This window comes from Schistocerca gregaria, chromosome 2, assembly GCF_023897955.1.
Source record: "Schistocerca gregaria isolate iqSchGreg1 chromosome 2, iqSchGreg1.2, whole genome shotgun sequence".
Classification (NCBI taxonomy): Eukaryota; Metazoa; Arthropoda; class Insecta; order Orthoptera; family Acrididae; genus Schistocerca; species Schistocerca gregaria.
Genome location: NC_064921.1, coordinates 350,620,142 through 350,644,769, shown reverse-complemented (window position 1 = coordinate 350,644,769; position 24,628 = coordinate 350,620,142). Strand labels below are relative to the sequence as shown.

Here is a 24,628-nt window from a genome sequence, read left to right as displayed (position 1 = left end):
TTAGATGAAAACCATAGAGACACCAGGTGACAGTCGAAGTAATTCCAAATAAATACATCCATTTACAAAATTTTTACTGCGACCATTTGTCTGTTTGTTTAAAAACTAGACTATTATAAAATGGAAACTTTTGAAAGAATAGCAACCTATATAATTTTACAACTGCACGATTTGTATCGAATTAAAATTTAAAATGAATACCTACACATGTCTAAATTAAAAAAAAAAATGGCTCCAGTTAGATTCGAACACTCGTCCTTTACGTTTGTAAACGGTCAGCCCATGCACTCAGCCATTGAAACGCTCACCATTGTAGTAATTCTGCCGACATGGATTTTTTATATTTCAATCGTGTATACGAGCTCGAACAGTGGTTTTCAAAAGAAATGATACGATGAGTTAAATCGCAATGAAGCTCCACAGACTGCTAGAGTTGTGAACACTGGAACTTCTGAACATGGGCATACACAATGATTTGTTTTTGGACTCTACATTATTCGGGCTGGGCAATCTTTTTGGCTCTCATTGTACAAAGTTCGATGGAAGTCGCTAAGTGCTCTGTCTCAAGAAATAAATGAATATACTGGGTCGTCCATTGATCGTGACCGAGCCAAATATCTCACGAAATAAGCGTCAAACGAAAAAACTACAAAGAACGAAACTTGTCCAGCTTGAAGGGGGAAACCAGTTGGCGCTATGGCTGGCCCGCTAGATGGCACTGTCATAGGTCAAACGAATATGAACTGCGTTTTTTTTAAATAGGAACCCCCATTTTTATTAAATATTCGTGTATTACGTAGAGAAATATGAATGTTTTAGTTGGACCACCTTTTTTTGCTTTGCGATAGATGGCGCTATAATAGTCACAAACGTATAAGTACTTGGTATCACGTAAGATTCCGTCAGTGCGGACGGTATTTGCTTCGTGATACATTACCCGTGTTGAAATGGACCGTTTACCAATTGCGGAAAAGGTCGATATCGTGTTGATGTATGGCTATTGTGATCAAAATGCCCAACGGGCGTGTGCTATGTATGCTGCTCGGTATCCTGGACGAGATCATCCAAGTGTCCGGACCGTTCGCCGGATAGTTACGTTATTTAAGGAAACAGGAAGTGTTCAGCCACATGTGAAACGTCAACCACGACCTGCAACCAGTGATGATGCCCAAGTAGGTGTCTTAGCAGCTGTCGCGGCTAATCCGCACATCAGTATCAGACAAATTGCGCGAGAATCAGGAATTTCAAAAACGTCGGTGTTGAGAATGCTACATCAACATCGATTGCACCCGTACCATATTTCTATGCACCAGGAATTGCATGGCGACAACTTTGAACGCCGTGTACGGTTCTGCCACTGGGCACAAGGGAAGTTACGGGACGATAACAGATTTTTTGAACGCGTTCTATTTAGCGACGAAGCGTCATTCACCAACAGCGGTAACGTAAACTGGCACAATATGCACTATTGGGCAACGGAAAATCCACGATGGCTACGACAAGTGGAACATCAGCGACCCTGACGGGTTAATGTACAGTGCGGCATTATGGGAGGAAGGATAATTGGCCCTATTTTATCGATGGCAATCTAAATGGTGCAATGTATACTGATTTCTACCGATGTTACTACAAGATGTTTCACTGCATGACAGAATGGCGATGTACTTCCAACATGATGGATGTCCGGCACATAGCTCACACGCAGTTGAAGCGGTACTGAATATCATATTTCATGACAGGTGGATTGGTCGTCGAAGCACCATACCACGCCGCGCACGTTCACCGGATCTGACAACCCCGGATTTCTTTCTGTGTGGAAAGTTGAAGGATACTTGCTATCGTGATCCACCGACAACGCCTGACAACATGCGTCAGCGCATTGTCAATGCATGTTCGAATATTACGGAAAGTGAACAACTCGCTGTTGAGAGGAATGTCGTTAAGACGTATTGCCAAATGCACTGAGGTTGACGGGCATCATTTTGAGGATTTATTGCTTTAATGTGGTATTTACAGGTAATCACGCTGTAACAGCATACGTTCTCAGAAATGATAAGTTCACAAAGGTATATGTATCACATTGGAACAACCGAAATAAAATGTTCAAACGTACCTACGTTCTGTATTCTAATTTAAAAAACCTACCTGTTACGAACTATTCGTCTAACATTGTGAGCCATATGTTTGTGACTATTACAGCGCGATCTATCACAAAGCGAAAAAAGTGGTCCAACTAAAACATACCTATTTCTTTACGTACTACACGAATATGTAATAAAAATGGGGGTTCCTATTTTTAAAAACGTAGTTGACATCCTTTTGACCTATGGCAGCGCCATCTAGCGGGCCAACAATAGCGCCATCTTGTTTCCCCTTTCAAGCTAGACAAGTTCGTTCTTTGTAGTTTTTTCGTTTAACGCTTATTTCGTGAGATATTTTGCCCAGTCACGATCAATGGACCACCCTGTATAGCGTGGGTAACTGACGCCCAGTGAGTTATGCTTCCTCAAGACTAGAGTTGTAAAACTACGGTAGGCTACCGTAGATGATCGTCAGCACAGACTGCTGTAGTTTTTCTAATAGCTTTGGTCAGCTAAGGTTCTACCCGCGTTACTGGTAAGTACGTGTGTTGTATATCTATTGGGCGTTACATCGTAACGATTGCTTTCTTTGCGTATGTGATCAGTGTCTTACAAGATTCCCCCAAAAACCGGAAGCGGTGAAGCATTTAGTGAGTGATATATAAAGGGCCGGGTAACCTATGGAACATTTTTGTTGTATGTAGTTAAGCTCCTGTTTGTTATTTAAAAGTATACTTTTCTTATTGCAAAATAAAACTGCCAATGTTTAATTCCGGTTTTATTCGAAAATTGATTTGTAACCTGAAACGGAGGGATGCCGTAGTAAAAATAAAGAAAACAGTATATATTTATCATATAGCGCTAGAAAACGCAATTTCCTCAACAGAAAAGTAAAATTAAAAAAGTTGCAAAACAAAAATATATCAATCATCGTTTCAATGCTTCATCGAACTTACATGAAACACGTTTATGTTTCTCGTAAACAACTTTAGCTTTCATCAATAATAACTCTTGCCTTCGATCATGATGAAGAACGTCCTGTTGAGTACAAAATAACAAAAATAATTATATCTATGTTATGTTTCTGCATGTAACTTGTACTTGCATCAAAATTGTACTTAAAAGTGCAGAAGCTATGCGATCAACTAACTTTCATTAGTCATAATATAATTTATATTCTGTAAGTATGTTAAATAAACAATGGAGTAACACTGACTGATGAGCAGTTCTAATTGTGTGCACAACAAATACCCCATCAAACACGAAAACAAAGAGAAGTCGTTGGCTGCAAGTTTCTCTCTTTCAAAATACCATCGATAATCCTGCCATTTACTACGTACTTTACGTAGTGTACCAAAAACAGGTGAAACATAATTTTTATAGAGCGTAAGTCTCCTCGAGGCATACATACTGTTTCCAATCGTAATATTTGCCTCACTGTGTTAAAGTTTTAATATAAGATTATATCTCTTATTTAGCACATTATGACGGCTTTTAAAATTTTTAAATTCGTTCATTCCACCACAAACACTCAGGGCTTAGGCCTTGAGCCTGCACCGGCTGGCCGACTGCGATGGTGCTGCTTCTTTAATCAAGCAGCTCCTCATGAGGGCTCAATGAACCCTGTACCAGACCTTCGTAGATCAGAAAAACTTTGTGGAGATAGTGAGAATCGAACCCGAGCCTCTCTAAACTGACGGCAGCGATGATACCAATCCGCCTATTGAGGCGGTCAAATTTGGTGAAGAATTATATGAAATATTAGCTGCTGTGGCTCAGCCTGTTAAAGGGGAAAGATACAAAAGAAAAAGTACACGATTCTAATATGTATGGGCACTGGATACACGTCCTAATCTCCTTCTCTCCCCTGTCTCTGTCCATCTCCTCCTCTCCTTCTCTTTGTTATATCCTCGTCCTTCACCATCTCTCCGTCCATCTTCTCCTCCCCCACCTCCGTCCATCTCCTCGTGCCCTTCTCTTTCTCGCTCTCTCTGTCCATCACCTACACTTCCTCTGTCCATCTTTTCGTCTCCCTCTCCCTCCATTTTCTCTTATCCTGTCTCTCTATCCATCTTCTCATCTCCATTTCCCATCTCCATTTCCTCCCACTCCTCCACCCATCTCCTCCTCCCCCTCTCTCTAACCTTGAGCCTTCTTTATTGTTCCTACGTATTCAGATTGTGTAAGAGTATTCCAATCATTAGCTGATAAAACATAAGTACAACTTCCCTGTTTGCTAACAAGATTTCACTATTTCATATTTAATATAGAGTATACAGACAGGTTATCTTTCCTAAGGTTGTCAGGCGGTTTTTGTCTGTTGTTTCGGCGGGTACCTGCAATTTCGTTTCTATTGTGTGTAGCTGGAGTCATCCCAAACAAATACTGCTCGTCATGTCTTTCAGGCGACTCCCAGTGTCGGTAGTAAGCGCCTATTTGTTTCCCATTACAAAGAAAGTTCTATGTGCCTATTCGATAGAGCAGTCCAAAATTAATCTAGTATGATTTTCGTGTTATCGATATTTATTAACAGGGACAGTAAAACACGGAGAATATCTAGCATTCTAGTAGGGACTGAGCAGCGCTGCAACTGCATGGCGGTAGCGATCAGCGCGGGCCAGGGAGTGCTGTCGCTGCCAGAGTACTGGTTATTCCTGGTGTTTTACTATCCCTGTTAATACATATCGGTATGACATGTACAGAACTAGACTAATTATCGACCGATCTATCGCATAGGTACGTCAAATTGCATTTTGAAAATTACTTTCTTTGTAACGGGATATAAACCGACGCTTTCCGTTGACACTGAGATTCCCAAACCAAGGACTGTGATTTATAGGCAGAACACTCAGGAAATGTAACAGGTCTACTAAAGAGACTGCTTACACTACCCTTGTCCACCCTCTTCCAGAGTACTGCTGTGCAGTGTGGGATCCGCATCAGATTGGATTGACGGAGCACATTGAAAAAATTCAAATAAGGGCAGTTCGTTTTGCATTATCGTGAAATAGGGGAGAGACTCCCACGGATTGACACACGAATTGAGGTGACCGTCAAAGGCATTTTTCGCTGGAGAAGAATCTTCTCACGAAATTTCAATCGACAACTTTCTCCTTAGAGTGTGGAAATATTTTGTTGGCGCCTACCTACATAGGGAAAAATGATATCATAATAAAATAAGAGTAATCAGAGCTCGCACAGAAAGATTTAAGTGTCCGTTTTTACCGCGCGCCTTTCGAGAGTGGAACAGCACAGATGCAGGTTAAAGGTGGTTCAATGAATCCTCTGCCAGGCACTTAATTGTGAATTGCAGAGTAATCATGTAGATGAGATGAAAGACGTGATGAGCCGTATTTATTTGAGATGACTCCAGCTACACATAACAAAAACTAAATTGCAAATATCTGCCAAAACACCAGAGAAAAACTGCCTGAAGATTCTTAGGAGAGACGCAATTTTTATTATAGCTATGCGTAAAAATTTGACGTAATTCGGTCAAAAAGTTTTCTTGTTTATTGGTAATAACGTTTCCGCTACATATATATTTTCATACATATTTTAAAAAATAGGTGTATAAAAATTTGATCGTATTCAAATGAAACGTTATGTCAGAATTTCAAAGCAGTCGGTGAAGAACTTTCGGAGATTTACCATCTTGTACGAACGAAAATTTACATCTATAGAGCTGACGTAATCTCCTTGGGACATATGAGTCTCAACATTATCTACCATGATGATAGAAGCTGAAGAAATTTAAGCGTACAAAAATTAACAGTTTATAGAGGATGCTCCACTGAACAATTTGAGGTACGGAACCTGGAGTCGGTGAAGACAGTAGGAATAAAATAACGTTGCTGCATACTTTTTTATTTACATTAGTTAACTGTAGATACCATCACTGTAACAATTAACGCGCCATTTGTACTGTAACTTGGAAAATGTGCTGAAATTGAAGACCATCAACCTCAATGCAAACATGACATCGCCGAACAAGATTCTGACGCACCCTAACAAATATCCCTGGTATGTTTCGAATCACATCACAGGCAGCTACGATTCTGGCAACTAATTCCATCTCCGTATCCACTGGGGTCTCGTACAAAAGTGGCTTTAGATAACCTCATAGGAAATAATGAAGAGGATTCAGGTCAGTTGACCTCGCACGTCATAGAATAGGACCTCCCCTTCCAATCCAGCGACCAGGAAATACTGTACCGGTACTGCTCCATCGTATTGCACTGAACGTCTCTGACTAACACTGAGTAATGAATGGGTCAGTCATTGATTCAAAGCACGTTCTGTCTTGGGACAATGTAAATACGATAGAACAGAGTCACCTTGTGGACAAGTGAAGTAAACAAAACCTGCATCATGATTTGCTGGTAATAAGGCTCGTCCTCCTTGTTTTCTTGCAGGAAATAAAGCATGTACATGTAAAAAAACAGCACAGTACGTGTAAACTTGTACATACGTCAATCATAAATAACCTGGAAAACAGTAATGATAGACAAAACGGTAGATTAGTTGTAAGTAGGCTGTTTAGGTTTTTTCAATGGTAACACCACGTAGCGCTCTGTATGAAAATCACTGGCTGTGCTGTGTGCAGTCAGTCGCTAGTTTGCATTCTTGTCTGCCATTCTAGTGTTGGGCAGTTGGCTGTTAACAGCGCGTAGCGTTGCGCAGTTGGAGGCGAGCCGCCAGCAGTGGTGGATGTGAGGAGAGAAGTGGCAGAGTTTTGAAATTTGTATAACTGGATGTCATGAACTGCTATATATATTATGACTTTTGAACACTATTAAGGTAAATACATTGTTTGTTCTCTATTAAAATATTTCATTTGTTAACTATGCCTATCAGTAGTTAGTGCCTTCCGTAGTTTGAATCTTCTATTTAGCTGGCAGTAGTGGCGCTTGCTGTATTGCAGTAGTTCGAGTAACCAAGATTTTTGTGAGGTAAGTGATTTGTGAAACGTATAGGTTAATGTTAGTCAAGGACATTCTTTTGTAGGGAGTTTTGAAAGTCAGATTGCGTTGCGCAAAAAATATTGTGTGTCAGTTTAAGCATAGTCATGTATAATTTTTCTGAGGGGACGTTTCATAGTTTACTTCCATATCTACTTAAGTTGACTTCTCCAACTCCAGGTTCTCTACCTCAAATTGTTCATTGGAGCATTCTATATGTTGGTTGGTTGTTTGTGTTTTAACGTCCCGTCGACAATGAGGTCATTAGAGACGGAGCGCAAGCTCGCGTTAGGGAAGGACTGGGAAGGAAATCGGCCGTGCCCTTTCAAAGGAACCATCGCGGCATTTGCCTGAAACGATTTAGGGAAATCACGAAAACCTAAATTAGGAAGGCTGGAGACAGGATTGAACCGTCGTCCTCCCGAAGGTGAGTCCAGTGTGCTAACCACTGCGCCACCTCGCTCGGTATTCTATATGTCCTGTTACATTTTTGCATTCTCTTATGGAAACACCCTGAATAAAAATACGCTTATATTCTAAAGCAAGGTTGTGGCAAAATTTCAAGGCAACCGGTGACGAAGTTTCGGAAATATACGTTTTTGAACAAACGATCATTTACATTTTTATTCACATAGATTAGAAATCATATTTTTGTTCCCCCTGGAAGGTGTCAGACAGGCAAACTGTAGTTGGACAGTGCACCGTGAATCATGAAGCTGGGTAGCAGTTCTGTAACGTAGACACCAAAAAAACAGCGACATATGAGCCGCCACACTTGTAAACAAGCAGACTGGTCTAGATTTGGTGCTTTGAAGCTCTTAGTTATTTGAAGGTATCGAATGCTGACTGTTAAGATGCCTATGAATCTTAACTATGTCAAAATTCAAAATACTTTTGAACGACACCTTTTTCTAGGCATACTAACAATGTAATGACACACAAAATCCGCAGGACAATTACAGTCGTATCTTACAATGTACCATTCTAGCTAAATAAAAAAAATTGAAAAAATGTTGTTGTTGCGGTCTTCAGTCCTGAGACTGGTTTGATGCAGCTCTCCATGCTACTCTATCCTGTACAAGCTTCTTCATCTCCCAGTACCTATTGCAACCTACATCCTTCTGAATCCGCTTAGTGTATTCATCTCTTGGTCCCCCTCTACGATTTTTACCCTCCACGCTGCCCTCCAATACCAAATTGGTGATCCCCTGATGCCTCAGGACATGTCCTACCAATCGATCCCTTCTTCTGCTCAAGCTGTGCCACAAACTTCTCTTCTCCCCAATCCTATTCAATACTTCTTCATTAGTTATATGATCTACCCATCTAATCTTCAGCATTCTTTTGTAGCACCACATTTCGAAAGCTTCTATTCTCTTCTTGTCCAAACTGTTTATCGTCCATGTTTCACTTCCATACATGGCTACACTCCAAACAAATACTTTCAGAAACGACTTCCTGATACATAAATCTATATTCGATGTTAACAAATTTCTCTTCTTCAGAAACGCTTTCCTGGCCATTGCCAGTCTACATATTATATCCTCTCTACTTCGACCATCATCAGTTATTTTACTTCCTAAATAGCAAAACTCCTTTACTACTTTAAGTGTCTCATTTCCTAATCTATTTCCTTCAGCATCACCCGACTTAATTCGACTACATTCCATTATCCTCGTTTTGCTTTTGTTGATTTTCATCTTATATCCTCCTTTCAAGACACTGTCCATTCCATTCAACTGCTCTTCCAAGTCCTTTGCTGTCCTTTACAGAATTACAATGTCACCGGCGAATCTCAAAGTTTTTATTTCTTCTCCATGTTTCCTGTACTGCTTGCTCAATATACAGGTTGAATAACATCGGGGAGAGGCTACAAACCTGTCTTACTCCCTTACCAACCACTGCTTCCCTTTCATGTCTCTCGACTCTTATAACTGTCATCTGGTTTCTGTACAAATTGTAAATAGCCTTTCGCTCCCTGTATTTTACCTCTGCCACCTTTAGAATTTGAAAGAGAGTATTCCATTCTACATTGTCAAAAGCTTTCTCTAAGTCTACAAAAGCTAGAAACGTAGGTTTGCCTTTCCTTAATCTTTCTTCTAAGATAAGTCGTAGGGTCAGTATTGCCTCACGTGTTCCAGTGTTTCTACGGAATCCAAACTGATCTTCCCCGATGTCGGCTTCTACTAGTTTTTCCATTCGTCTGTACAGAATTCGTGTTAGTATTTTGCAGCTGTGGCTTATTAAACTGATTGTTCGGTAATTTTCACATCTGTCAACACCTGCTGTCTTTGGGATTGGAATTATTATATTCTTCTTGAAGTCTGAGGGTATTTCGCCTGTTTCTCACCAGATGGTAGAGTTTTGTCATGACTGGCTCTCCCAAGGCCGTCAGTAGTTCCAGTGGAATGTTGTCTACTCCTGGGGCCTTGTTTCGACTCAGGTCTTTCGGTGCTCTGTCAAACTCTTCACGCAGTATTGTATCTCCCATTTTATCTTCATCTACATCCTCTTCCATTTCCATAATATTGTCCTCAAGTGCATCGCCCTTGTATAGACCCTCTATATACTCCTTCCACCTCTCTGCTTTCCCTTCTTTGCTTAGAACTGGGTTTCCATCTGAGCTCTTGATGTTCATACAAGTGGTTCTATTATCTCCAAAGGTCTCTCTAATTTTCCTGTAGGCACTATCTATCTTACCCCTAGTGAGATAAGCCTCTACATCCTTACATTTGTCATCTGGCCATCCCTGCTTAGCATTTTGCACTTCCTTTCGAACTCATTTTTGGGCTCTTTATATTCCTTTTTGCCTGCTTCATTTACTGCATTTTTATATTTTCTCCTTTCATCAATTAAAGTCGATATTTCTTCTGTAACCCAAGGATTTCTACTAGCCCTCGTCTTTTTACCTACTTGATCCTCTGCTGCCTTCACCACTTCACCCCTCAAAGCTACCCATTCTTCTACTGTATTTCTTTCCCCCATTCCTGTCAATTGTTCCCTTATGCTCTCCCTGAAACTCTGTACAACCTCTGGTTCTTTCAGTTTATCCAGGTCCCATGTCCTTAATTTCCCACATTTTTGCAGTTTAATCTACAGGTCATATACAATAGATTGTGACCAGAGTCCACATCTGCTCCTGGAAATGTCTTACAATTTAAAACCTGGTTCCTAAATCTCTGTCTTACCATTATATAATCTATCTGATACCTTTTAGTATCTCCAGGGTTCTTCCATGTATACAACCTTCTTTCATGATTCTTAAACCAAGTGTTAGCTATGAGTAAGTTGTACTCTGTGCAAAATTCTACCAGGCGACATCTTTCATTTTTTAGCCCCAATCCATATTCACCTACTATGTTTCCTTCTCTCCCTTTTCCTACACTCTAATTCCAGTCACCCATGACTATTAAATTTTTGTCTCCCTTCAGTATCTGAATAATTTCTTTTATTTCATCATACATTTCTTCAATTTCTTGGTCATCTGCAGAGCTAGTTGGCATATAAACTTGTACTACTGTAGTAGTCGTGGGCTTCGTATCTATCTTGGCCACAATAATGCGTTCACTATGCTGTTTGTAGTAGCTTACCCGCATTCCTTCTTTCCTATTCATTATTAAACCGACTCCAGCATTACCCCTATTTGATTTTGTGTTTATAACCCTGTAGTCACCTGACCAGAAGTCTTGTTCCTCCTGCCACCAAACTTCACTAATCTCCACTATATCTAACTTTAACCTACCCATTTCCCTTTTTAAATTTTCTAACCTACCTGCCCGATTAAGGGATCTGACATTCCACGCTCCGATCTGTAGAACGCCAGTTTTCTTTCTCCTGATAACGACATCCTCTTGAGTAGTCCCCGCCCGGAGATCCGAATGGGGGACTATTTTACCTCCGGAATATTTTACCCAAGAGGACGCCATCATCATTTAATCATACAGTAAAGCTGCATGCCCTCGGGAAAAATTATGGCCGTAGTTTCCCCTTGATTTCAGCCGTTTGCAGTACCAGCACAGCAAGGCCGTTTTGGTTATTGTTACAAGCCAGATCAGTCAATCATCTAGACTGTTGCCCTTGCAACTCCCGAAAAGGCTGCTGCCCCTCTTCAGGAACCTCACGTTTGTCTGGCCTCTCAACAGATACCCCTCCGTTGTGGTTGCACCTACGGTACGGCTATCTGTATCGCTGAGGCACGCAAGCCTCCCCACCAACGGCAAGGTCGATGGTTCATAGGGGGGGGGGGGGGGGGAATTGAAAAAATATTTTTTTAAATTTTACTACTCACATTTAAATATTGTGCTTGTTGGAAGATTATGATTGTTTCTATTTATCTAAAGGCAAGCTGGAATTTATCGAATTATATCTTTAATTCATATATTGCTACCAAAAAAATTTTCTTTCGTTAGAGATGCTAATGACATAAAACATTCTAATATTTCACAATTTATGTTCATAAATGTCTTTCCCAAAATACTCTGTGAGTACGGCTTATGGTATTTGAATAGGATCACTGAAAAAATCTGATCGTGCCGCCTATCTGGAAAATCGTCGAACTTCTTTAACGTAATGTCGAAAACTGATATATGCACAACTGGCCATTAAAATTGCTACACCACGAAGATGGCGTGCTACAGACGCGAAATTTAACCGACAGGAAGAAGATGCTGTCATATGCAAATGATTAGCTTTTCAGAGCATTCACACAGGGTTGGCGCCGGTGGCGACACCTACAACTTGGTAACATGAGGAAAGTTTCCAACCGATTTCTCATACACAAACAACAGTTGACCGGCGTTGCCTAGTGAAACGTTGTTGTGATGCCTCGTGTAAGGAGGAGAAATGCGTACCATCACGTTTCCCACTTTGATAAAGGTCGGATTGTAGCCTATCGCGTTTGCGGTTTATCCTATCGCGACATTGCTGCTCACGTTGGTCGAGATGCAATGACTGTTAGCAGAATATGGAATCGGTGGGTTCAGGAGGGTAATATGGAACGCCGTGCTGGATCCCAACGGCCTCGTATCACTAGCAGTCGAGATGACAGGCATCTTATCCGCATGGCTGTAACGGATCGTGCAGCCACGTCTCGATCTCTAAGTCAACAGATGGGGACGTTTGCAACACAACAAACATCTGCACGAACAGTTCGACGACGTTTGCAGCAGCATGGACTATCAGCTCTGAGATCATGGCTGCAGTTACCCTTGACGCTGCATCACAGACAGGACCGCCTGCAATGGTGTACTCGACCACGAACCTGGGTGCACGAATGGCAAAACATCATTTTTTCGGACGAATCTAGGTTCTGTTTACAGCATCATGATGGTCGCATCTGTGTTCAGCGACATTGCGGTGAACGCACATTGGAAGTGTGTATTCGTCATCGCCGTACTGGCGTATCACCCGGCGTGATGGTACGGGGTGCCATTGGTTACACATCTCGGTCACCTCTTGTTTGCATTGACGGCACTCTGAGCAGTGGACGTTACATTTCAGATGTGTTACGACCCGTGGCTCTACCCTTAATTCGATCCCTACGAAACCCTACATTTCAGCAGGATAGTGCACGACCGCATGTTGCAGGTCCTGTACGGGCCTTTCTGGATACAGAAAATGTTCGACTGCTGCCCTGGCCAGCACATTCTTCAGATGTCTCACCAACTGAAAACGTCTGGTCAATGGTGGCCGAGCAACTGGCTCGTTATAATACGGCAGTCACTACTCCTGATGAACTGCGGTATCGTGATGAAATTGTATGGGCAGCTGTACCTGTACACGCCATCCAAGCTCTGTTTGACTCAATGCCCAGGCGTATCAAGGCCGTTACTACGGCCAGAGGTGGTTGTTCTGGGTACTGATTTCTCAGGATTTATGCACCAAAATTGCTTGAAAATGTAATCACATGTCAGTTCTAGTATAATATATTTGTTGAATGAATACCCGTTTATCATCTGCATTTCTTCTTGGTGTAGCAATTTTAATGGCCAGTAGTGTAATATGGTTAAGTGTCGGTGAAGCCGACTCAGAACCCTCACACTAAAACCACGTCTTTAACATATCCCACTTGTTTCACAATATTTTTGAAATTATATTGTTACTGGACCTGCATAAATAATACACGTGACTTTGAATAACACTTTGCTTTCAAATTATGTTTTCAACATACACTTATATTAATTCAACAATGAACAGCAATAAGAATAACAATCAAATCAGCAAAGGATTGCCATGTGAATGAGATTGTGAATGCTCCTGCCAGAGTCTACAATTTTTGTCACTTATACGGGATGATTTTTTCCAACGTGTACAAACTCTAGGGATTGACCGATGAGAGCATACATAACAAAAATGATCTAATGAAATTACGTTCGGAAATGCATGGTTTCGATACTAGAGACCATTTATTCAACCATACGTTGTTACAGAGACTGCGGTCTAACATACACTGTACTACGCAGCCATAGTTACAGTATGCATGGTTTCCTCCTAGAGGGTGTTACTGTTTCTCGTATGTCGTGCCCTAGCGCTCTCTCTTGCCACAGTAACTGGTAATGCTGTGACCGATTCAATTCTCCTGCTGACTCATTTTGTAGTGGATGTGAGCGTTGCACAAAATTGTTGGAAAGGCAAATGGCAACGGCGCTTCTTGCGGGTTTTCGGGCAGCGAGTTTGCCTTCCCTGCTGGAAGAAGTGCCACTGATGATTCGAAGGGTTATGTGGCTGCATGATGGTGCTCCTGTCCACATCGCGATTAATGCCCGGACGCAACTCGATCGTGTCTTCCCTGGTCGATGAATCGGTCGAGGTGGTCCAGTTGGGTGGCCTGCTCGTTCACAGGATCTCGAACCGTGCGATTTCTGGATATAGGGGCCATCTCAAAAGTATCCTGTATGCAGAGCACATTCCAGATGTGGAGACACTGGAGCAGCGTATTCATGCTGCCTTTGACACTGTTACCGAGCGAGGTGATGCAGTGTTTAGCACACTGGACTCGCATTCGGGAAGTCGACGGTTCAAACCCGCGTCTGGCCATCCTGATTGAAGTTTTCCCTGATTTTCGTAAAGCGCTCCAGTAAAATACCGGGATGGTTCCTTTCTAAGGGCACGGCCGATTTCCTTCTCCCATCCTTGACAATCCGAGCTTGTGCTTCGTCCCTAATGACCTCGATGTCGACGGGACGTTAAACCCAATCTTCCTCCTTCCTTCCTCCTTTGACACTGTGCGGATGCAGCCTGGCCGATGTGAAAGTGTGAAACAGAACGTGCTGAGGTGCGTACACGCATGCGTTGAGGCATAAGGAAACCATTTTCAACATATACTGTAACAGTGGCTGCACAGAACAGGTCGTATTAGACCGCAGTCTCCATAACAATGTATGATTAAATAAATGTCTCTAGCATGGAAACCACGCATTTCCGGACATAAGTTTACTAGACCTTTTTTGCTCCGCATGCTCACATCGATCAATCCCTAGAGTTTGTCCAAGGTGGAAAAAATCACACTGTATATCAATTGATACAGTCATTTTAGAAAGGGCTTTATTCCAAAATTTGACATATGAGCCGATAATGGTAGCAGGTTCTACATAGATTGATACAATCTTTCTGCATTAAGAGTGTTTTATTCTACACATTGTACAGATGCTTTTGCGACTTTACTACAGCGACATCATCGACATCATTTTCCAAATGGTTTTACTCCTGGAATAATTTCCTTTCAATGGTGATCATTTTTTCATGCCATCTATCGAATACCTAATTCACTATGCGTTGTGTTTCGATTTTCGTTCTGATTTGTGAACTGGGTTGTGGAATGAAAAATAGCGTCAAATATTGAGTTGAGCATAGTGAAAGTGCCAAGAATCTTTTATTTACGGAATTATCTGTTTAGACGAGCGATCTAAGTCGCTGCAGTCATGAACTGTGCGGCTGGTCCCGCCGGAGGTTCGAGTCCTCCCTCGGGCATGGGTGTGTGTGTTTGTCCTTAGGATAATTTAGGTTAAGTAGTGTGTAAGCTTAGGGACTGATGACCTTAGCAGTTAAGTCCATAAGATTTCACACACATTTGAACAATTACCTGTTGTTTTTGGTTTTGAAAAGGCTTACGCTGGACCACTGGTTATTAACAGGAACAAAATGCAAGACATACAACGTTCACTTACTTATATTCCGCATGCATATAGGTATTTCGATGATAGTTTGATGGTTCAAATGGCTCTGAGCAGTATGGGACTCAACTGCTGTGGTCATTAGTCCCCTAGAACTTAGAACTACTTAAACCTAACTAACCTAAGGACATCACACACATCCATGCCCGAGGCAGGATTCGAACCTGCGACCGTAGCAGTCGCACGGTTCCGGACTGCGCGCCTAGAACCGCGAGACCACCGCGGCCGGCGATAGTTTGATGAAATGGCTTGTGCATAACGGCGCTGCTGGTGATGATGATTAGTGAAACCATTTTATATCTACTTTTATCAGAGTTACATCACTGTGAAAATGTATGAGTACAAAAAAAGAGAAGAAACAGCTTATAACACTACTAATAACGTATCTTGACAATGCAAATGAATTACTTCCTCAAAAAAAGGACTGTATTCCAAGAGTGTGGACTTATTTTTTCCAGAGAGATTGCAAAACTTAGCAACTGCAGTAATGGCGAAATATCAATTTCATTCTGTTGTTTAAGCATTGGAGAGTCCGTCGTGTTACGTTCCATGTACTCACCCGCAGAAGTTTCCCTTAATTTGTGAAAACTTACGATTTGGAATAAGGGCTTTTCAGAAGTAACTATAAATAGTGAAAAAAATTCTCGTCACGCTATGTCGTAGTTTGTATTATGTTTCTACGATTTATTTTATCCTTGCTCTAATTCGCCGATGACATTATAATTCTGTCAGAGACAGCAAAGGACTTGGAAGAGCAGTTGAACGGAATGGACAGTGTCTTGAAAGGAGGGTATAAGATAAACACCAACAAAAGCAAAACGGGATAATGGAATGTAGTCGAATTAAGTCGGATGATGGTGAGGGAATTAGATTAGGAAATGAGACACTTAAAGTAGTAAAGGAGTTTAGCTATTTGGGGAGCAAAATAACTGATTATGGTCGAAGTAGAGAGGACATAAAATGTAGACTGGCAATGGCAAGGAAAGCGTTTCTGAAGAAGAGAAATTTGTTAAGATCTAGTATAGATTTAAGTGTCAGGAAGTCATTTCTGAAAGTACTTGTATGGAGTGTAGCCATGTATGGAAGCGAAACATGGACAATAAATAGTTTAGACAAGAAGAGAATAGAAGCTACAGAAGAATGCTGTAGATTAGATGGGTAGATCACATAACTAATGAGGAGGTATTGTATAAAATTGGGGAGAAGAGGAGTTTGTGGCACAACTTGCCTAGAAGAAGGGATCGGTTGGTAGGACATGTTCTGAGGAATCAAGAGATCAGTAATTTATTACTGGAGGGCAGCGTGGAGGGTAAAAATCGTAGAGGGAGACCAAGAGATGAATACACTAAGCAGATCGAGAAAGATGTAAGACGCAGTAGGTACTGGGAGATGAAGAGGCGTGCACAGGTTAGAGTAGCATGGAGAGCTGCATCAAACCGGTCTCAGGACTGAACAACAACAACAACAACAACAACAACGATATAATCTTAGCCACCGTGCTTGCAAATTAGCTATTATTACTTATACGTAATTAAGAAACCATAGAAGCCATGTAAAAACTTTTAAACTGAAGAAAAGAGGCGCCGTAGCCACGTGACTTTGAAAACAACGTATGTTGGCAACTAAAATTCTGTTCTTTGCATCTTATTAATCACTCCGCAGGATTTCCTACTCTGTGTGAGTAAGGAATGAGGAAGGCAGCAGAAGCAGCTCGGTACCTGGACTTGGCGCCCCTGCGCGAGCGCGCCATGTCTGGCCGCAGCGAAGCGCCTCGCGGGGGCAGCGACCGCGCCGCCGAGCGCCGCAGGGACCCTCCCGCCAGCATTCCTCCAGCAGACACAGCGGCGCGCGGCCCGCGCGAGCCCTTACATAGCCAGCCGCCTCCACGCCACCTCCGTCCCCAGCGCGCAGACGCACCGCCGGCCAGTCGCTTTCTCCGAAGCGGAGAGCGAGGGCTGGGTGCAACGTTCTCGCCCTGGAACACGCACGACGCCGAAAACAATAACATTTTGGTGCTCGATATGTTGCTCTATAACGTAACACTTCCATTTCTACGGTTTTGAAACAGAGACTGTTTCAATAAAGTTCATCAGTTTTGTTACGTTTTTGGTTCAAATGGCTCTGAGCACGATGGGACTTAACATCAGGGTCATCAGTCCCCTAGAACTTAGAACTACTTAAACCTAACTAACCTAAGGACATTGCACACATCCATGCCCGAGGCAGGATTCGAACCTGCGACCGTAGCAGTCCCACGGTTCCGGACTGCAGCGCCTAGAGGCGCACGGCCACCGCGGCCGGTTACGTTGTTGTTGTGGTCCGCCACCTGAAGACTCTCTCCTAGCTAATCTGCCCTGTCTAAGCCTCTTCCTCACAGCTGCAACCATTTGAAGCTGCTTATTATATTCGTGCCTAGGTCTCCCTCTACTACAATTTTTACCCCCAACCCCCCACACTTCCCTTCATTACCAAATAAACAATTTCTTGATACGTCAGAATTAGCTCTGTCACACGATCCCTTATTTTAGTCTAATTGTGCCATCTATTTCTTTTTTCCCCTATTCAATTGAGTACCTCTTCATTTGTTACCTGATCTATACATCTAATCTTCAGCATTCTTCTGCATGTCCACGCTTCTAAAGCTTCTGTTCTCCAATTGTCATAACTGCCTACTGTCCACTTTGTAGTTTTGCAGAAGCTTACACTCCCAGCAAATACTGTAAGAAAAACCTTCCTAATACTTAGATTTATTGAAATTTATTCCTGAAATCGAGCTACTGTACAGTGTGTATCAAAAAGAATCACCTGATTTGGCACGTCTCTATTTCTGAAACTAATGAACAAACATAATGATTTTTGTTTTTTCATGAACGGGAAACTAAAAAAAAAAATATTTTTAATACCTTTTCGTAGCTACTCAGTATGGCCCCCCTTTCAGATTTCTGTGGACTTCTTGCGACGTCTGTGCCAGACATTCGGTGACTGGTCCCGGCGGAGGTTCGAGTCCTCCCTCGGGCATGGATGTATGTGTTCGTCCTTAAAATAATTTAGATTAAGTAGTGTGTAAGCTTAGGGACTGATGACCTTAGCAGTTAAGTCCCATAAGTTTTCACACACATTTGAACATTTTGAACACTCGGGGACGGCCCGGCGATTTGCCTTTACATAAACAACCTGTTTCTCGGAATTGTTCATGCCATCGTCTAATGCTCTGTGCTGTAGGGGAATCGACACCATACCTAGTACGAAAGTCACGCTGAACAGTTATTGCTGGCCCGCACTGTGCCATTCGTATAACGCGAAACGCTTTCTGCTGTCCCGACACCATTTTTACTAGAACTGAAGTGGGCGCATACTTCTGCTATCTAGCGGGGATCATGTGAAGCATGAGACTTTGCCCTTTCCAACAGTACATTGTTCACGCACATATTTCAAGTAACATAACAGTTACGATTTTTTTTTTAAATCGGACGTGATACACCCTGTATAATGGGTTTATACGAGCATGTACTATCTAAAGTAACATATGAAAATTTGTACTGTACTGGGACTCCAACCCAGATTTGGTTCAAAATGGTTCAAATGGCTCTGAGCACTATGGGACTTAACTTCTGAGGTCATGAGTCCCCTAGTCCGCAGCTCGTGGTCGTGCGGTAGCGTTCTCGATTCCCACGCCCGGGTTCGATTCCCGGCGGGGTCAGGGATTTTCTCTGACTCGTGATGACTGGGTGTTGTGTGATGTCCTTAGGTTAGTTCGGTTTAAGTAGTTCTAAGTTCTAGGGGACTGGTGACCATAGATGTTAAGTCCCATAGTGCTCAGAGCCATTTGAACCATTTTTTTCATCATTCCCTTAGAATGTAAAACTACTTAAACCTAACTAACTTAAGTACATCACATACATCCATGCCCGGGGCAGGATCGAACCTGCGACAGTAGCGGTCGCGCGGTTCCAGGCTGTAGCGCCTAGAACCGCTCGGCCACGAACCCAGATTTCTCGCTTATCGCGATTGGTCACCTTACCACTTACACGATGCGAGCACACTCCGCGAATCGACCCAAACTTCCATATGTGAGACACCTACCTATTTCTTGTCATAGATCACTGATTCATTTACCTTCACTCATTCCCATGCAGATATGCTGGTATGGTAAATTGTCAACTGGGCGTCATCGGAAGAATTTTCAATAAGCCGAACGTTGCAATCTAAATTTCTTGCCACGACGTTCTATTACTGTTTTTCTTTGTGAACTGCACATTATTCTTTTGCATTATACTTCATGTTATCAACGCCCGCCGTCATCAAGCTTTTCTACACTCCATTAATGAGTCTGAACCTGACTGCAAAGGAAAAAATGATACCAGCTGTTAGGAAAGCCATCTTGGAGCAATAGAATATTTAAAAACTAATGAACCTTGATACTAATGATCGAACTGTTTTATTGTTCTCCTTCTGTGATCACGGCGATGGAAAAACTTTTGGAAATTTTTGGTAAGTTCCTATGGGACCAAACTGCTGATGTATCGGTCCCTAGGCTTACACTCTACTTAGTCCAACTGAAACTAACTTACGCTGGACAACACACACACTCATGCCCGAGGGAGGACTCGAACCTCCGACGGGGGGACTCGTGTGAACCGTTGCAAGGCGCCCTAGACCTCGTGGTGTCAATGCGATGTGTTCCACTTACGAGGAACCCGCTTTCGGAAGAATTAAGTACAAGTATTACATTTCATCCATTATTTTTTAATGAGGATACACTCCACTTGCATTTTCCATCGCATAAAAACGACATTTAAGAAAGTAATGCTGCTCACTGTGGATATGTAGTGAAAGTGTCTGTTCGTCAGTTTGTAGCTTGTGCCAGTACTATCTATCGGAAGAGAGGAAAAATAATTGTGATTTGGTGATCTCTGTGCTTGAGATTTACAATATTTCCCCCTCTCAGCTGTGAAGAGTGCCCAGTGATCCATTTTCAGTTATCGAAAAAGAAAAAAAGAAAAAGTTCATCGAGAAATCTGTGCAATTTATGGGAACACTAGCATTTAATGTACCGTCGATAACGTAGTCACTGAAACCGGAGAATCAACTAGGACTGAGAACCGATCTCGGCAGTAGGGGGCAGTGAGGGTTTCAGCGTATTGGGAGCATTGTTCTTACGTAAACAAACCGACCACTTGGCCTAGCGTCCTTATGTAAAAAAAACTGCTCACTTGGATGTGGCTCTTGCAAACAAAATGGTCACCAGATGCTTTTAGCCTAAGGAGACGGCTCACTTGTGCTCTTAGTTACGATTATGCAAGTCTAATTTATGACGAAACGCTTTTGCCTAATCTTAATGATCCTAATAGCTTTTTCTCCACCCTGCAGTTTGGTTAGCAGCCGCTCGCGATGCATTCCCGTGTCCGGGCGTCCTCTTGAGAGTGGTAGAGGTGACAACTGGTATCCTCCATGACGTGTTTGATGTATTCCAGTCACGGTCGACCCTTAGTGTTCTTACCTTCTACAGTCACTTCAATGATACTGTTAATGAAAACATCATGTCTCTGTAGATGCCCGACCCACGTGTCCCTTCTGTGTTGGATAAGCTTCAAGAAAAATTGCTTCCCTTCCTCCACTCTGTGGAGCACCTCTTCATTTGATATTTCGTCTACCCAGGAAATTTTGAGTGTTCTGTTGTGGTACCAAATCTCGAAGTCTGTCATCCTGTGTGCTTCTTCGAGTGTTCATAACTCACATCTGCACAGGAGCCCATTCCAAACAAACGTCTTTATGAGGTGTTTCCTGGGATGTTTGTCTATGCAGCTGGATGCGAGAAGGTTTCTTCTCTTGTTAAAAGCAGCATTTGACTGGTGGATTCGGCTTGCAGTCTCCTTTCTCGATCTTCCATCCGATGTAATTTTACTCCCTAGGTACTCAAAGGATTCGACGTTCTCCAGTCGCTCATTGTTATGTGATTTATGTGAGCATAAGGGGTCGGTGTTTTATCTCCTAAACACTAAGATTTTTAAGTGTTTCAGGAGAGCCACAAGTCACACTTAGTTTGTTTTATTGTCCGGTTTCGCTTTTTAATTTAACAAGAGCATCATCAGAAACTCTTGTATTTACAGTTTAAGGTACAATAGTTGCTGATTACCTTGCTGGCGCCAGAGATTAAGTTGGGCGGACACCAGTGTTTGCAAACATCCATGGACAGAGGTGTGCACTATCACACAAGTGGAGGACGACCGTCTGTGGTCTGCTATGAACTTTTGGACAAAATATTTCATGAAATTCGTCAACTGGAATTGTCATAATACATCCAACATATTACCCCGACAGTAGTATACAATTTTACAACTGACAAAATAGGTTACGCGAGATTTATGTTAGTGGGATGCCTAAATTTGTTACTGAATGCCGTAAAATAAACGAATGAGCTCCCGGTACATTCCTGCTGCACCACGTAAACAAACAGCCTTTTTTAATCTCATTGCTCCACGTAATAGAATATGGAATCAGAGTGTGAACTTCCAAGGAATATCTGCGCTCTCCTTGTCATCCTGCCTCCACAGTCGGGAGGCACTCACAATAACTCTTGTGAAAAGTTTTGTCATTGAACTTTGTTTTCCAAACACATGAAGCTAATGGTCATGATGTAGGATTCCTTTCAGACCAGATGGAGTAGTTGGAACATGTGAAAATAAGGATTTTCCTTAAATATATCTGCAATTACTAATTCTTCTATATTTTTGAAAACTGTTGGTTGTGTGCTTGATGATTATAAACAAAACTTTGTGTTTTTCAAGCATTCTAACGATTCCTCTTAGTCCGAAATGGATCCTGCGTCATGACCTTTGAAGTTGTTTCCTGTTTTTGGAATCGGAAGCGCGACCTTTCACATCAATTAGTATTCGGACCCCCCCCGACTAGGCTCCACAGCATGTCGAAATTGAGTGATTGTGTTGTCTGGACTATTTGTATAGTTAGAGAGACTAATCATTTATATATCAATTGCTCTTGGCATAGGTGAACTATCACAAACACACCTCATAGACAGATATGCAAATAGAATTATCCGTGAAAGATAAACAGTAAACTTGAATATGGTCAGAACGTGACGGTTGACACGAACCTTCATCGAAAACAGTCAGAACCCGAGTGACTGAACGGCTGTACCTTCGTCGTCGACCCGCGAAGATAGGTCCAGCATGACATGCTCCTTTATTTATCTTTCTGGCCTGTTACTTGCATAGAACAGTTGGTCATTTTATATTTATCATCATTTCACAAATTTTAAGCAATTGTACAAAAATTCTAGGACCAACAAGAAGATAATCCCATAGTGCTTGGTTACGTTAAAGTGCTAGTGGTCTATAGCAGCGAGTTTTATGATTAGGTGTTACTACTTTAGTAAATTATATCTATACAAGAATTACGAGATAAGCAATAATTTGTAATTTCAGTAGGGTATAGTAATTGAAGAGCGTATCTTGGGCGCCGTTTATGTGGAGGGGCATTTTTATGTAGGCAAAAAAAAAAAAAAAAAAAAAAAAAATGGAAGCGGAAAAGAGAACGAGGGAGAAGTAAGTGGGATAAGAATAAGAAGGATGAGAGGTGAAAAAGTGATAAGGGGGCGGAGAAGTGTGAAAGAAAGTGACGAAGAGATCCAGCAGCAGTTGCTTAAGATTTCCTCCTGATTCAGAGATGCTGGTGTCCTGTTTTTGTATACTAGATGAGCTTTTCTCGTTATGCCAAGTCAGTCAACGCAAGGAAAGAATAAAAAGTATATTTTACATTTGTTGCTTTGAAGAATTTTTTTGAAATGGAAAAGGAATCGCATTGTTAGTAAAGCCAATGTGACTTTGGAGTGTGGGTTTTCCATGTTTGAAACAGTATCATAGAAAGCTGAGTTATTGAATGTGTAGCTTTGGAGGGACGAGGGGGTGCTAAGAAGTCAACCGCCAGTTACCATAGTTACGCACTGTTGATAACGATGTTTACACATTTCAAAAATGGTTCAAATGGCTCTGAGCAGTATGGGACTTAACATCTGAGGTCATTAGTCTCCTAGAACTTAGAACTACTTAAACCTAACCAACCTAAGGACATCACACGCATCCATGCCCAAGGCAGGATTCGAACCTGCGACTGTAGCGGTCACGCGGTTCCAGACTGAAGCGCCTAGAACCGCTCGGCCACAGCGGCAGGCTTACACATTTAAAACGGTCTATTCTCTCTTAAGACTTTAGAGTAACTGTGTGACGTTTGCTGCCTAATGTTATAATATCAGATTACTATGATTCTGAGATCAACCTTCCTTTCACGAGAGGCATAAAGCGTGAAGTTGTTTCTAAACCGAACCCTCAGTTTCAGTTGCGATCTTAGCAACTTGCACCCCGTCTCTGACCACTGCAACCAGTGCTTACCGATCTGCTGCTACAGTTAACTGTCAGGTCAGATGAGAATGTCTACATCTGGCACAGAGCTAGGCATCTCCATCTACTTCTCCTACCTTCTTAGCGCTCCAGCCTATTACCAGTTCGTTCCAAGCTGGCGCCTCCTGAGGCTGCCTTCGCCATCTGCTTAGGCCTTGGCAATGATTCCTGAAATGAGCCTTAAGACCTCGACACCAGCCACAAGTATATACTTGAGACGAGCCGAAAAGGAGCGCAGGTCTCACGCTGTTGGCCATTACAACTGTAACATCACGAAGACAGCGCGGAACGAAGTCAAATTGACGTGAAGGATACTACATGCTTGTATGTGTAAATGGTTATCATTCATCAAAATCAGGAAGAGTAGATAGTCATAACACCACCTTCATTCTGCAGATAAGTAAAGATTTGCAAAGCGGATTTCTCACGCATAAATCGTAAATGAGTTTTCGTAGTTTATTAGAAGGTCATGTTATGCCTCGCTTATGGCACTAAAATGTCTACCAGTAAGTGTCGGGGACTCGGCAGCAGCAGGATCGTGTCCTATCGAGACAGCAGTTTACTGCTCTGCAGTATCGCTCTTCGTGCTGGTCGGGATCCCATGACGACCAACTGAATGCCGAATCGATGGTTTCAGGAGGACCTTGCATTGTCATGATCTTAGTGGCTACATATGACTAGTGCCAGAGAGAACAGACATATTGTTTACTCAGCTGGACTAGTGCCCGAGAGAAAAGACATATTGTTTGCTCAGCTGTGCACGATAGTACTGTCACGTTACATATCTTGAGTCAGGAAATGAACTTCTTCACAGCGACCCAAGCAGTAACAGAGGCAGTGTGACGACCTCTGGAGCACCAGGGAATGTCAGCACAGCCACCATTGTTGAGGTTTCCTTTCACATGGGAGCAGAGGGAGCCGCACCTATTATGATGCTCTACGGCAACATTGGACGCAGGAGTGGCATCAAGTCGTCTTTTCAGGCTAGTTTCAGTTCT

At 42.3% G+C, this 24,628-nt stretch overlaps 2 protein-coding genes across 6 annotated transcripts in view; one reads left to right on the top strand and one right to left on the bottom strand.

Moving 5' to 3' along the window:
* LOC126337032 (serologically defined colon cancer antigen 8 homolog) overlaps nt 1-17,032 on the bottom strand; it is a 285,601-nt gene extending 268,569 nt beyond the window's left edge. For all 5 annotated transcript variants that reach the window (XM_050001319.1, XM_050001324.1, XM_050001330.1 and 2 more), the window contains exon 1: nt 16,932-17,032. In XM_050001319.1, coding sequence (XP_049857276.1) covers nt 16,932-16,963 — 32 coding nt within the window. In that variant the 5' untranslated portion in view covers nt 16,964-17,032. The remainder of the gene's footprint in view (nt 1-16,931) is intronic.
* The window catches only part of LOC126335776 (putative HTLV-1-related endogenous sequence), an 84,384-nt gene continuing 76,717 nt past the window's right edge, over nt 16,962-24,628 (top strand). The window contains exon 1 of the mRNA XM_049999237.1: nt 16,962-17,139. Within this exon, the coding sequence (XP_049855194.1) occupies nt 16,962-17,139 (178 nt within the window). The remainder of the gene's footprint in view (nt 17,140-24,628) is intronic.